Source organism: Ursus arctos, unplaced genomic scaffold (genome assembly GCF_023065955.2).
Source record: "Ursus arctos isolate Adak ecotype North America unplaced genomic scaffold, UrsArc2.0 scaffold_19, whole genome shotgun sequence".
NCBI lineage: Eukaryota > Metazoa > Chordata > Mammalia > Carnivora > Ursidae > Ursus > Ursus arctos.
Window position 1 is genome coordinate 33,650,774 of NW_026622863.1, and position 13,486 is coordinate 33,664,259.

Below are 13,486 nucleotides of genomic sequence, written 5' to 3' on the forward strand. Positions count from 1 at the left end.
GGAAACTTGACTGGCTTGCGTCTCCTACAGAGGCTGGGGCTTGCAGAGAGGGGGCTTCTGATGGCATCTGGCAGCTAGACTCATTGATTTTTAGGTCAGGAACCTGGAACAGTGGGAGGCAAGGGGCTCTGCATATCATCCACCGAGTACCAATGCTGCCCAATGTACAGACGCGGTCCTCTTGCCTGCATATTCCTAAGCACCAGGGAATAGGTGAGTGTGACTGTCAATTGGTCAGTCACTGCCTATTTGTTGAGCCCTGACTGTGTGCAGGCACTGAGCTAGCTCTGCTGTCAGCCAGCAACTGCTGGATTCTGCCTTCATGGATCTCTTCTTGCAGCATCTTGGGGGCTCTGTGTTACTGACTTCAAACGAAAACCAAGAAATAGTATTTAAAGACGACATCAGTTGAATTCAACACTTTTCCCCTGAGACCTGTGCAGGAAAACATTACAAAGAAAGAGTGGGGACAATGTGGAATTTCAGGTCAAAGGGTTCACATCTTGGCTGGATTCCCACAGTTGTCTGACCGTCTCTGAGCCTTAACTTCCTCACCTTTATGATGGGGATGATAATGATTCTTGCCTTCTGGGCTCCTTGGGAGGAAGAAGAACAAACATGAAAGCCCCGCATAGTAACTGGCACTTTGCATGCTGCTCATTTTCATCATAATATTGCCATGTAATATTCACATATCAACCACTGTACCAAGCAGCCACTGAGGATGTCTGGAATGGTCCTGGAAGAGATCAGGGATTCCCAGCACCCTAAGAAATCTCATTCTGCTGGCATTTGCCCCTGAATAGAGATAGGAGGGTCCACGGATGTCCCTAAGGTAGACAGCAGCTGCTCTGAGCTGTCCTCCTCCATGACTCCATGCTGGCCCCCATCATCTCCCTGCTGGGTACTCCCGACAGCTTCCCCACTGACTTCCCTGTCTCCAGGCTGTTCCTCTGCAAACCTTGTCCATGTCATGCTATGGCCAGTGACCTTACGAAGGTGACATCTACAAGCCACTCCCATGCATGGTCCATGTGGTGGCTTTCCACTGCTTTCAGACTGAAGTCTGGTCCCTGGACCTGCATTTCAGGGCACTACCTGCCCAGCCCCTGCTCACCTCTTGGGCCTCTGCCCTGCAACCCTGGGGCACTTTGCATGCCTTGGCAAATGCATGCAGCTTCCTGGATAGGCTGAGCATCTCCCACCTCTTTACCTTTGCGTGTACCATCTCCCCTTCCAGGAGCACCTTTCCCCTTCTTTACCTGATTCCTGAAGACTTTCTAGAGTTGAGACATGTACCCCAGCACCACAGTATGGCTGGATCAGGTGTCCTCTCTCCGTTCCTATAGCCCAAGCACAGCGTGGTCATTGCCTTTACATTGTCCTAGACTCTGAGCTCTGAGCCTGATGAGATAAGTGAGCCTGGCAAGTTACTCAGCCTCTCTGTACCCTTGTCTGCCAGAGCGGATGGTGATGGCCCCCATATTATGGTTGCTGTGAGAAGGAACAGTTGTATGCATGCACAGCACTTAGCATACAGGAAGAGCTCCGGAAAGGGTTGAACAACTGGCCTAACCCCTCCCCTTGACGGCCTGGGGGTTTTGGTCACAACCATGCCCTGAATCCACATCTATATCATGAGTTGGGGGCGTGGGCTTGACCCTTTCTTGCTTGATTTTCTCAGGGCTGTAAACTTTAGAATTTGAAGAACAGAATTTGGAGCAAATTGTGGAGAGTTGACCAATTCCCCATTTTCTCACCTAACTGCCTCCCCCAGGGCCCAGAAGGAGAGAACGGCTTTGCCCATCTCCTGACACATGGCACATGCTTGGCCCTATGCAACCACCCCCACCCCCCACACCCACCCCTGGCCAGGCTCAGGGATAGGATCTTTCCAGGAGCCCCTCCATTTTGTCTGTTCTTGGGAGAGAGTGGGGAGGGGATAATCCCCACCACAAGGATGTTGTGGGCAAGCTGCCAGCATTTACCATGCAATTCAACACACACTCACACACTCATGTAATCACTACAGAGGCACCTTCACTTAACAAAAAAGGCAAAAATCTGGGGGTTTAAATGGTATTAACTGCAGAAGCGTGTGGTTGTGAGAAGGCCTAGTGGAGGAGCTGAGCATTTGCTGGGTGGCTTTAGGTGCGGCTCCTGATGGCAGAAAGTGGACGTTTTTGTTTCCGAGTTGGAGTTCCTAGGTGACACTGTGGTTCATTCCACAAGGGTGCTTCCAATATGATTCTTACCTAGCTAGCCTCGTGCTGGGCCTGCCCATGCAGGGATGAATGGGCTGGTCTGAGGGGAGAGGCAAAGAAGCTGGCATGGCTAGGGCACAGGCAGAAGGGGAGTGGCCCAGTAACTTTGGGGAGGGACTTTGTTGTCTAGGTTCCTAGAAGGGGTCAGACTTGAGGGCTACAATGAGGGGAACTGGGGAGTCTGTCCCCTCCCCCAGGCGGCTTGAGGACCACAAGGGCCAAGGCCCGACAGACATCTGTAAATGGCCAGGGGTCTCGCAGATTCCGACAGGAGGAGACATGGCAGTGTGGGCTCATTATCCGGATAACTGAGAGGACATTTTTAATTCGAGGAACCATCCCTGTCCTATGGCCCCATCTAGCCAGTCAGATGGACAGCTTGAGCTGAGGAGGGGATGTCAAAGGTCAAGCGGTCCAGCCCCCCGCCCCTCCAGCCCAGCCCAGCCCCCTCCTCACCCCGGCTCGGACCTTGGGTTTGCACCAGGCCGCACGTCGACTGCCCGCGTCTGCACGTCCCGGGGCGCTGACCGGTCCGATCCCGGACGGGGGCCGGGGGGCCGCACAGCTCCGCACCGGCCTGGGCACCGGCGGGGGCGCGGCTGGGCGTGACGTCACGAGCCCCGCCCCCGCGGCTCCCTCCCACCCCCACGTTCCGGGCGGGGCCGGGCTGGGGCCTGCCGGGGCTCGCCCGCCGCGGCCCCCTCCCCAGGGGCCGCCCCCTCCCGTCGGGCCGCGCCTCGGCCCCTCGCGTCCCCGCCCGGCGGCCGACTCCGCCTGCGAGAGGCCGAAGCCGCGGCGGCCGCCGCCGTTGCCGCCATTGACGTCAGAGGGGCGGGCACATGACCCCGCGGGGACCAATCGCGCGGGCGCCGAGCGGCTTCTGCAATCTCTCAACTGAGCCGGCCCCCGCGGCCCCCGCCGCACACTCGCCCGCGGACGGCCGCCCAGACACACGTACTGTACACACGAGCGGGCGGCGGGGCCGAGACACGCCCGCCCGCCCGCGCGGCCCCGGCCCCCGCCGCTGCCCCGCGTCCCCGCCCGCTGCCCGCCGCCCGCCGCCCGCCGCCGCGCCGCTCCGGCCGCCGCGAGCATGCACCCGACGAGCTAGGAGGAAGCGGAGCCGCGAGGAAGCGCCGGCCGCCCGCCCGCCCGCCGGCCGCTCGCCCGCCGGCCCCTCCCCTGCCGGGCGCCCCCCCAGCCCCACGCCCCCCCACCTTCCTGGGCGGTGGGGGGGGTGCGGGCCGCCGCTCGGGGGCCCCGCCGCCCCGGCAGCCCGGGACAGCCCCCTTTCCCCGCCCCCGGCCCCCGCCCCGGCCCGGCCGGCCATGGATCTGACCAGCAGCTCGGGCGGCGGCGGCGACCCCCGGCAGATCGAGGAGACCAAGCCGCTGCTGGGGGGCGACGTGCCGGCCCCCGAGGGCACGAAGATGGGCGCAGTGCCCTGCCGCCGGGCCCTTCTGCTGTGCAACGGGATGAGGTACAAACTGCTGCAGGAGGGCGACATCCAGGTCTGTGTCATCCGGCACCCTCGGACCTTTCTCAGCAAGATCCTCACCTCGAAATTCCTGAGGCGCTGGGAGCCGCACCACCTAACGCTGGCCGACAACAGCCTGGCGTCCGCCACGGTGAGTCGCTCTGCGCGGCGGCGGCGCGCCGGCACCCCCGCGCCTCTTCTCGGGGCGAGGAGGCGCCCCCTTTCGCCGCCGCCCCCTGCCCGCCGCTGCACCTGGAGCCGGGGGCCTGCGGGGCGCCGGGGGTGCCGGGTCGGGCGGCGGCGGGGGGGGGGACCCCGGCGCCCCCCTCCAGGCCTGCGCTCCGGGCTGGCTTGTGCCCAGCGGGCGGGCTGGGAAGACCCTCGGAATTCTGCATAAGATCCGGCCCACCCCAGCCTGGGCATCTGGGGACCTCCCGGGCCCAGCGCTAGCTAGTGTTTCTTAAGGATGGGACCGTGGGATAGACCCGGGCTGGGCCCCGAGGGTGGTGGGGGTTCCCTTTCTGAAAGCCCGCGGCCCATCTGATCTGCGCTGGAGGGGGAAACAAAACAACCAAAAAAATAAATAAAATCTAACAACCTCGAAACCCCCAAACCCAAAGAATTTCCAGAAGCCAGTTCCCTTCTGTGCTCTACTGTCTTTTTCCTGCCCAGGCTGGTAGGCAAAACTGGGTGCTTCCCTTTCTGAAAAATCTCATTCGCACGTTGGGAGGTTGAAAGGGGAGGGGGAGGGGCAGGGGTCCCGGACTACTTCTTCCCCCACCGAGGGGCCGTCAAGTTTTGGAGTGGAAGCTGGCCTGTGGGGCCCTGGTCTTGCATTGTCTGTGAAGTGTGTGTATGTGTGTGTTCTGTGGCTGGTTTTATTTTGTTACTGTTATTGTTTCAAATATATGGCTGGGACTGGGTCAGCTGGATGAGAGGGAGAGGAGAAGTCATTGATCTGTTTCTGAAATCAAATCTGCAAGGTGGGGAAAGACAGCTATGGTGGAGTCGCAGGGGGTGGGGGTGGCGGGCAGGAGCCTGAGCAGGATGCTTTGTGTTTTGAAACAAGGACAGTTTAAAGCACCAGCTCTGCTTGGGCCTGAGCCTTGCTGAGGGGATCCCGTCCTCTGTGGAGAGGTGGCAGGTCTTCCCCAGAACGCACACTCCTCCCTGGGGCAGCTGTGATCCTGTTTACTAAGCACGGTTGGGGGGGGGGGGTGGTGGCAGAATCCAATGCCTGCCCACACCTGTGCCAAGAAAACCCAGCCAGGAAACAGGGTGTCGCTTACATGGCATGTCACAAACGTGTAGCGTGTGTAGACATTTCTCCGGCATCCATGTTCCCTTGGCAGTGTGTCACAGGCTGTGACACATGCTCCAAGGAATGGGGAGGGGGGAAAAGTTAGCAGAAGAAGCCCTACTCCTTGAAACCACTCCCCCCTCCCGAAAGCACTGAACCACATGAGGACTCTTATTCTGAATTTTGGGTCCTACGTGCTTAGAACACCTATTTTTTTTCTTTCCTGTGGGCAGGTTGGTGCAGTATCTGCAAAGACTTCTTCCTCAGGGAGGATCGCTGGTTGCCGTGAGGCGGTCTGGTCCCAGGTTCAGGCTCATGCATGTTCTTAAGCCCATCCGAAGCCACAGGCCTCGGCATTTGGCTTTTCATTTGACGGAAGGAGAGCCTCAGAAAATTCGCCAGCCTGTTTCAGGTTCAGGGAGGAACCAGTGCCCTTAATAGTTCCCAGCCTGGGATTAGGAGCCCCCCAATCTGGCTTCAGAATTTCCCCCTGCTTGGTGGGGCATTGTTTTTCTACCACCCCTCAAAATGAAGGGGAGTTGGGAAGGGGCAGGAAGTGGCTGAGAGGTACAGTGATCCTCTGTGGGAGCAGCCGGGAGCGTGTCCTCTGCTGCTGCTGGCCATGGTCTGGGGGAAGCCAGCTTTGGAGGCTCCAGACCCCCCCTCCCCCAACTTATTGCTCAAGAGGTATATAGGAGAGAGAGGAAGGGAACAAAGACTGAGGCTAGGCACTGGTTTCTCAAGCAGCCGGAGGCCCCGGTGCCACCTTCACCAACCGAGGTGGGTGGCACCTTCGTAGCTTGGGCCTCTCTGGAGAGGAGCTGTGATTTTCAGGACTGGGGGTGCGGGCCATCCACAGGAAAAGATTTGTATTAGCAGAACCCTTCTCTGGCATTGGAAATGTGGAAGTAGGAAGTATGAGCAAGTGTCTGATGGGCTGGCAAATCCCCCTTCCTCCGCCTGTGGCCACCAAGCCCTGTGGGCAGGGGGTGTCCTTGAATTTTGCCCTGGTGGGCTCCAGTGGAGTGCAGGGCTCTCTGTGCCAGGGCCTGTGAGTGTGGAGGGGGCTGCAGAGGGCAGTCCCGGATGTGGCAGTAGCCTCCAGGGCAGAGGTGGGGTTGGAACTGTACCAGGGACCTTGTCCCATCCTGAGACACCTGGTTGGTGTCCAGGCCTTAGGGAAGCAAAGCAGCCCCTGAGGGGTTTCCCTGAGGCCTGGGCATTATGTAATCTGTCTGCATTTTAAAGTGTGGCCCAAGCACGCTATTGAGAAATATTATCCCAAATGAAACAAAGGTGAATTTGAGTGTAGTTCACTACAACAAAAGCCCTGTGCAGCCCTTTGGCTTTGCAGAGTCCGCTGGCCCAGCTTCATGCTGCCGATAGATCAGGTATGTTCTGGATCAGGTCATATCCTTCCGTGAAATGTACATCATCCATATATCAAGCCGCCTGCAGAGCCCAACTCAGAACCATCTGGTAATTATCTGGTTAATTGTGTGGGCTTCAGGAACAAGACTCAGAGTGATTGATCTGGATTCAAACCGATAAACAAACCAAATACACTGCTGCCCAAACCATCTTTGGAGTCTGTCTACACTGATCCAATTAACTGGATCGTTGTCAGAGATAAAGGCTTCCAGAACCACAGCTGCATCAGGCTAGGGTAGAAGCACATGGGGGCTCCCAGCCTGCCTGGCAGGCTGCTCCAGCTGGGTACACCCCACAGGTGGACCTTGGTTGATTCCCACTGGGGAGATGGGCTCAGCCTGGGACCCTGGGGGCTGGCAGCTTAGCCCCCTGGCCTGGCAGCCTAGCCCCCTGGCCTGGCGGTAAACTTTGCCTTTTGTGGGGTCAGGTTGGAGCTTGCCCCTGTGCCAGTCTCCTGGGCCAGTTACTGATTAAATCCTTGCAGAGCCAGCAGTGTGCCTGACGTGGCCTATGACAGCGCTGGGCCTGATGCACTCTGTGCTCGAGACTTTGGATCCCCAGTGCTCATAAACAAAGAAGGAAACACAAAGGCAACGGTGACCTGGCTGACGTGTGAGGGGTGATTGGGACGAGTCTGTCCCCTCCCCGGTGTACACATGACCACACCTGCAGGTCTGCCCAGACTGTGGCCTAGACGTGGTGCCTCATTCCCCTTTTGCATCCAGACTTCTCATTCCCCCGGCCTCCTCGGGCTTTTCGTGGCTGCCGACTGTAGTGTGGGTTGTAGCCAAGGGCCAGGAGTTCTGCAGAGGCAGCCGGGTCCACACAACCAGAATCCATTTTGCTGTTCTCGTGTGTGGGTTGAATTTGATCACCTGCTAGACATGTTTGTCCGCTGGAAGAGGGCTTTTGTCTGCGTGCTTTGTTTCTCTGCACCGAAGAAGCACAAATAAGCCGCCTACCTTTTCTTTCACCTTATTTTATTACATGCAGCACATGGCATCTCAGAATGGTGGGTCCGATCCGAAAAGTCATTTATCCCTTGACCAGACAGGACAGGGGTTGGAGTACAGGTGACAGCAGCCTTCTTTATTTTCAAAGCCTTAATTCCTCAGTGACTTGTTTTTAAATTTTCTCTATTCTGCTCCTCCGATTGCAACGTTTCTGGGCTTTTTATCATGGCGAGGAAAAAGAGAAGTCACCTTAATCCTTATCGGTCTCTTTAATTTGGTGTTCTCTCGGGGGCAGCAACCTTCTGAACTTGGATTTTGTTAGCTAAGCACCTGCTGGCTGTCCAGTGCTGAGTGGAGAGCTCGGCCCCATGGTGTGGTTTCCGCCTGAGAGTTAAAGTCTGTGTCCTCCAGGGTAGTCGCAGGTCCCACAGGGATGTGTCTGCGTGTGCGTGAGCACGAGTGTTCGTTTTTTTCCACTTTGTCACTTACCCAGCTCCTGTCTCCATCCATCCCGCCTTTGGTTTATTGGATGTTTTCTGCAGCAGTGAGTAAACACAAATAATTTTTTTTCTTTCAGTACCATTTGTCATAAGATTTTGGAGTCTATCAAGTTTGTTTCCCGGGTAACATGTCTGATTGGAGGGGTGGAGGGGCGGGGGCCAGAGACAGAAGAGGAGAAAAGAATCTAGATTCTTCATAAACAGCAAACATGTTCTGCCTCTCCCAGGTTGTAATAAATAAATGCATTTTAAGAAGGGAGTAAGTTGGTTGCTGTCATTTGCCCAGTATAGTCCGAGGTGCTCTTTCTGGCCATGGGCAAAATTGTGCCAGTCCAGGTGGATGGTGTTTCATGGCATGTGGCTAGGCTTTGCTGCCAAACTGGCGATGGAGACAGGCATGTGCTACTGGCTTGGGCTCCATGGCCTACAAGTGGCTTCTGCTTGGCGCTTCCCGCTCCTGCACCCGCCGACTTGCCTGGCAGTGGGAGAGGGCATTTTGGGGGTGCTGTGTCTGGTGAGGCGTAGGGGTAGCCTGGCAGCTGTGTTGTCCTGAGAACCGAAGCTGTCTCAGGCCCTCCCTGCCAGCCTTGGGGAATCAGGGTGGCCTCTTCTCCAGGCCAGCCAGGCTGGGCCCACGTGGAGGGCACCCTCTTGGTGTTTTGGTGGAATAGACATTTGAGGTGGTTGAATTATGCCTTCGATTAAAGGATTAAATGAGATTAAGTGAGGCAATGTGATACGGTTTAGGGCATTCCCACCATGGGGCAGAGCTGGCTTGGGCTTTGCTGTCACAAGGCGCTGGGTCTAAATTCTGAGGTTATGATTTCCTGACTCTGTGACTCTAAGCACATTGCTTTCCCTTGGTGGGCCTTGCTTTTTTTTTTTTTTTTTTCCATCTGGAGGGTGGTATAATCCTACCTCATTTATAGGGTTGCTGTAAGGTTTGGAGATAATTCCGAGTCCTACCTGGTAGGGTGGGCCAGCACAGGGTAGGAATACGAGCAGGGGCCAGAATTCCACCTGGCGTTTTCTTAATTGCCCCGAGAGAGCTTCTTGAAAGTCTGCGCAAGTAGAAGGGACTGTTGCTGTTTAATGGTGGTCAGTCTCCAGAGAAGAGTCTCCTGCGATGAGCAGTGCACTTGGGAAAGTCAGGGGTAGTTAGCAGATCTGCTGTGTTTGAAGGCAAAGAGACTGTTGAAAGCGGTTTAAGAAAGACTCCTCGGAAGCACAGTCTAGTTTCTTTAAAGAAGACATCCCACAAAGATCTTTATTTTTTTTTTAATTGCAACAATAATACACACATCAAATAGATTCAGATAGCACAACAAGGTGTTTCAGGAAAAATACAGCTTTCATGCCCCCGTGACCCCTAGCTCTCCTGCTTCTAGGCAAGCCCTGTTACTCATTTCTGCTGTATCCTTGCTGCCCCTTCCAGGCATTTACATACCATTCTGGGCTGTGGTCGGTCATTGGACAGTGTATTTTGGAGATGATTCCAGATCTGTGCATGCACGGCCGCCTTACTCTTGTCACGGTTGCATAGTGCTCTGTGGCGGAAGTGCAGCGTGATGCTACTAGACCAGCTCCTGTTGCTGGACATCTAGGTTAGACCCAATCTTTTGCTGTTTGAAACAAGACACTTACCATTTTTATTCAGTGTAGTTGTTCCTGTTTTGATAATTTGAATGTTTTTTGTTCCTTTGGTGGGTGTTCAAATATTTAGTCCCAGATTGCTTTTCAAGGAAGAGCTGACCTTCCCCCAAGAGGGGGATGGGCAGCGTTGCCTGGGGTCGTGGCCGCCAGCAGTCATGCTTCCATCTGGTTCCATGTCACCAGCTGCGGAGCCACCTAGGAGAGTCCGCCCACCTGGCCCCCCCCAGGAGCCGAACACAGGTGAGCAGGGGGCTCAGAGCAGCTACGCTGACCTGTGCCCCGAGGACAAGAGTCTCTGTGGCCCAGGCTGGCTGTTTCCTGCTCCACCTGAGAGCATCGTTTTTGTCCCCAGACTTCCTGCTTCCCCAGGATGGGAGCCAGGCCGCCCAGCCCCGTGGTAGAGAAAGGGAGGAAGTGAGAAAGTCTCTTCCCCACTCCTGGCTCTGGTGACAAAGCACCCAGTGAGTTCGTCGGGACACCGAGGGAGGCGGTTCACATTTGAAAGGAAGCTTTGCTGACATCAGCAGAGCCATAACCAAAGGGTGATGAGGTGTGTGTGCGCGCATGTGCCTGTGTGGTGTCCCTGCGTCCTGAGGCAAGGAGATCTCAGAGGAGACATTTCTGGTGCAGACTTTGGTACCCATGTTCCGGAGCCATTCTTTACACCTGCCGCGTGCCGGTGTGTCAGTGTCGGGCTGTGCACTGAGGTGGCTGGAGGAGAACAGTCAGGCCCGGTGGAGTGGCCAGGCAGGTGAGCTTGAATCCCTGCCCTGCAACTTCCTAGCTGGTGGGTGACCTTGGGTAGGTCACCTAACAGTCTCTATTTACCTGTACAATTCAGATTGTGGGGATTTCCTTTTGGCATTGATGTCCGTGAGGTTAAGTGAGGTGAGGCATGGCAGTTCATTCACGCATTTATTCAACAGATAAGTATCACTGCTCTTGGCACTTTGAAGAAAACAAGACCCCCCCCCCCCAATCTGCCCGTTGGTGGGGTGGGTGAAGATAATAAACCACTAGTCAAGGAGGTATAAAATCTGCCTGGTGGCAACAGGGGTCCTAGAGAAAACAGGCAGGTAGGTGGGGCGTTCAGAGCTTTGGGGCTGGCAGCTTTGCTGCTTTGCACATGGCGGTCAGGGAAGGGGGGTGAGAGCATTCCAGGCAGAGAGAGTGGCAAGTGCGAAGGCCCTGAGGCTGGATTGTACTTGGAAATCACCAAGTAAAGTGGCTGGCATTTAGTAATTGCTGTACAATTGTTATTACCCCTGCCTTCTAGGAGCTGTTATCTATCAAAAAATATTTATAAACATCCAGAATGTGCTAGGTGTTGGGCATACAGGGAGCTCCCTGCCCTGTGGAGCTTTTATTCTAGTGCTTCTGGGGTGTGTGTGTGTGTGTGTGTGTGCGTGCACGCGCGTGTTTTATTTAGCCAGGCTTCCTCTCAATAGACAGTCAGTAGTTTTGGAGCAGTGCTGTTAGAGACTCTTGAATTACAAAGCCCAGCAAAACTTAAAAACCAGCTGCCTTTGTCCATCTTGAGTTACAAGGGTCCTAGCACCTAGAACACACTAATTGTTGAATTCGCCTCTGGCATTTTGCTGGGGGAGGAGGGGGAAGTGGTGAGGGGAAGTATGTTGCTCACAGACCCTTACAAATGACTCAGCAGCAGGGCTGGGATTCACACCCAGGACTCCTGCCTCCCAGTGCCTTCTAGAACCTTCCAGTGCCTTCCATCTACCTTTTTCATTGGTCCTCCTGCTTTCAAGCTGCTATCAGGAATGATATGATCGAGACAGCATAGAAGCAGATTAGGCTGAGTAAACTTGCTTTGGAGGGAAGCAGAAGAGCTGGATTCTCCAGTCCCTGGGTAGGATGTACAGGACTCAGGCAGGGTGGTGGATGCTTTCCTAGGGCTGGGCCGGGCTTTCCTAGGGCTGGGCCGGTTGGGTCCAGCTCAGGGGGGTCGTCAGGAGAGGGAGGATAACACCGGAACTTGTACTCCTTTCGTGGGTGTCTTGAGCCAGTCCCAAGCACTTCAAGGCCTGGAAAAGCTGGAGACTGGAGTGTACAATCTGGAGAAACCCAGGCCTGGCCTCCCTGCCTCCCATTTGACTCACTGTCCAGGCCAAGTGAATGTGATCACTGCATGTGCTACTGTGAGGCTCAGAGGGGCAATGGAGCCATCTGTGTGGATGGGGCTGGGCGTCAGTCAGGGTAGGCTTACTAACCGCTGTAACACCTAGCCCCCAAATCTGCGTGACTTCACACAACATGGCTTACTTCTTGCTCTCCTCAGTGCAGTGAGGGGTTGTGCCCTACTGGAGCTGAATCATATGGGCACCTGGCTCCATGTCGTGTCACTGGCTGTCCCTCTCCTCCCTCCAGGGCCTCGTTGAGTGGGAGATGGGAGAGGGAGAGAGCACCAGGCTGAGCCGTTGTTAGGTCTGGCCACTCTCTTGGTCACATCTCTGTGATATGACGACCCCTGAGTGCAGAGAAGGTGGGCACTGGAGAAAGGAGGCTGTGGAACGACGAGGACTGCCCCCAGATTTCTGGGACACCGCAGAGGTCTGGATGTCTTCAAGGTACTGGCTTCAGAGTTGCTGCTCTGGAAAGGAAATTCAAACACCGTGAGCTCTTCTAGTTCCTGGGTTTGAGCTTAGTGGCAGGTCAGGAAGTTTGCAGTCTTCCCTCTGGTGGAGAACAGAATAGGCTAAGCAAACATCTTACAAGGAATGGAGCGATGCATTCATGCTTACGGTGACATTTATCGTCTGCCTACTGTGTGTGAAGAGGTTGAGTGGAGAGGCAGAGGCAGGCCTGCCCCCACGCATGGTGTGCGTGTCCATGAATACGTGCACATCCAGCGGATATACATAAAGTTATTTCAGCCTCTTGCAGAAACATCTTAGTTAAGAATCAGTGGGCTTATCAGTTTAGTGTTTGCCGGTGTTTGGCAGACGTTCCTTTGTGAATTTGTCAAGTGAGTTCAGGGAACTGGTGTTGGGAAGTGAATGCCAAGTATTTGTGGAATAAGTACCAGGCACTAAGTTTGTGAGTCGCGTACCAGATACTGCGTGCGCAGAGGGAGTTTCTTGGGTACTGCGTTTGCCAGTGAGTGCTCGCTGGTCCGGTGCTTACAAAGTGAGTGCTCCCCGGGACTGCATTTGCAGTCAGGTGTCGTCTCCACTCCCAAGGCTTGCTTCCATGGGGGTACAGCACAAACTGTGATGCGCAAGGGGGCAGAGCACATTTCCTCCGAGAGGTTTATGCCTCATCCTGCTGTGTGGAGGGAGGAAGAAGGGGCAGCTGGTTTCAGGAAGGACTTCGTAGGAGAGACACGTGTAGACGGGCAGACCTAGGATGGAGACCGCTGGGGGCCAGGGCTGGGAATGGAGCAAGGCAGGAGAGGCCAGAGCCGCTGGGGCCCATTCTGGGTGGTCTGTGCCATTCTCCCTGAGCGGCGGGCACCACAGAAGGGGTAGGAGATACAGGTGGAGGCGGGGTCACTTCCCAGTGTGGGGACCGCCAGTGGGGGTGAGTGGGTGCTGGATTCACCAGGGCATGGTCAAGCCAAGAGGGCCATGTTCCCAATGCAGAGAGACAGGAGACCAGCCGCCAGCAGGGAGCCTAGGATCCCCCCAAGTGGAAGCTTCTGGAGTGCGGAGATCTGAGTCACCAGGGCCAGGCGTCTGTCACAATAGTGACCATGGCGGCAACCGCTTATGAGCGGTCCTTTTGCCAGGCGCTGTGCCAGGTGGTTACATCGGTGATCCCCATGACAGCCCAATGCCGTACTGTTTCTGTGTCCACTTTACAGGTGGGAACACTGAGGCCTGGCCTCTCAGCAGACATTCTTTGGCTGGATGAATGGATGGTGTGAGCGAGTGAAGTTGCTGCAAGTGCAT

At 55.8% G+C, this 13,486-nt stretch overlaps 1 protein-coding gene across 1 annotated transcript in view; it reads left to right on the forward strand.

Annotated features, from left to right (window-relative positions):
- Positions 1 to 3,455: 3,455 nt before the first annotated feature.
- Positions 3,456 to 13,486, forward strand: part of CMIP (c-Maf inducing protein) — a 231,421-nt gene continuing 221,390 nt past the window's right edge. The window contains exon 1 of the mRNA XM_026495307.4: positions 3,456 to 3,892. Coding sequence (XP_026351092.1) covers positions 3,593 to 3,892 — 300 coding nt within the window. The 5' untranslated portion in view covers positions 3,456 to 3,592. The remainder of the gene's footprint in view (positions 3,893 to 13,486) is intronic.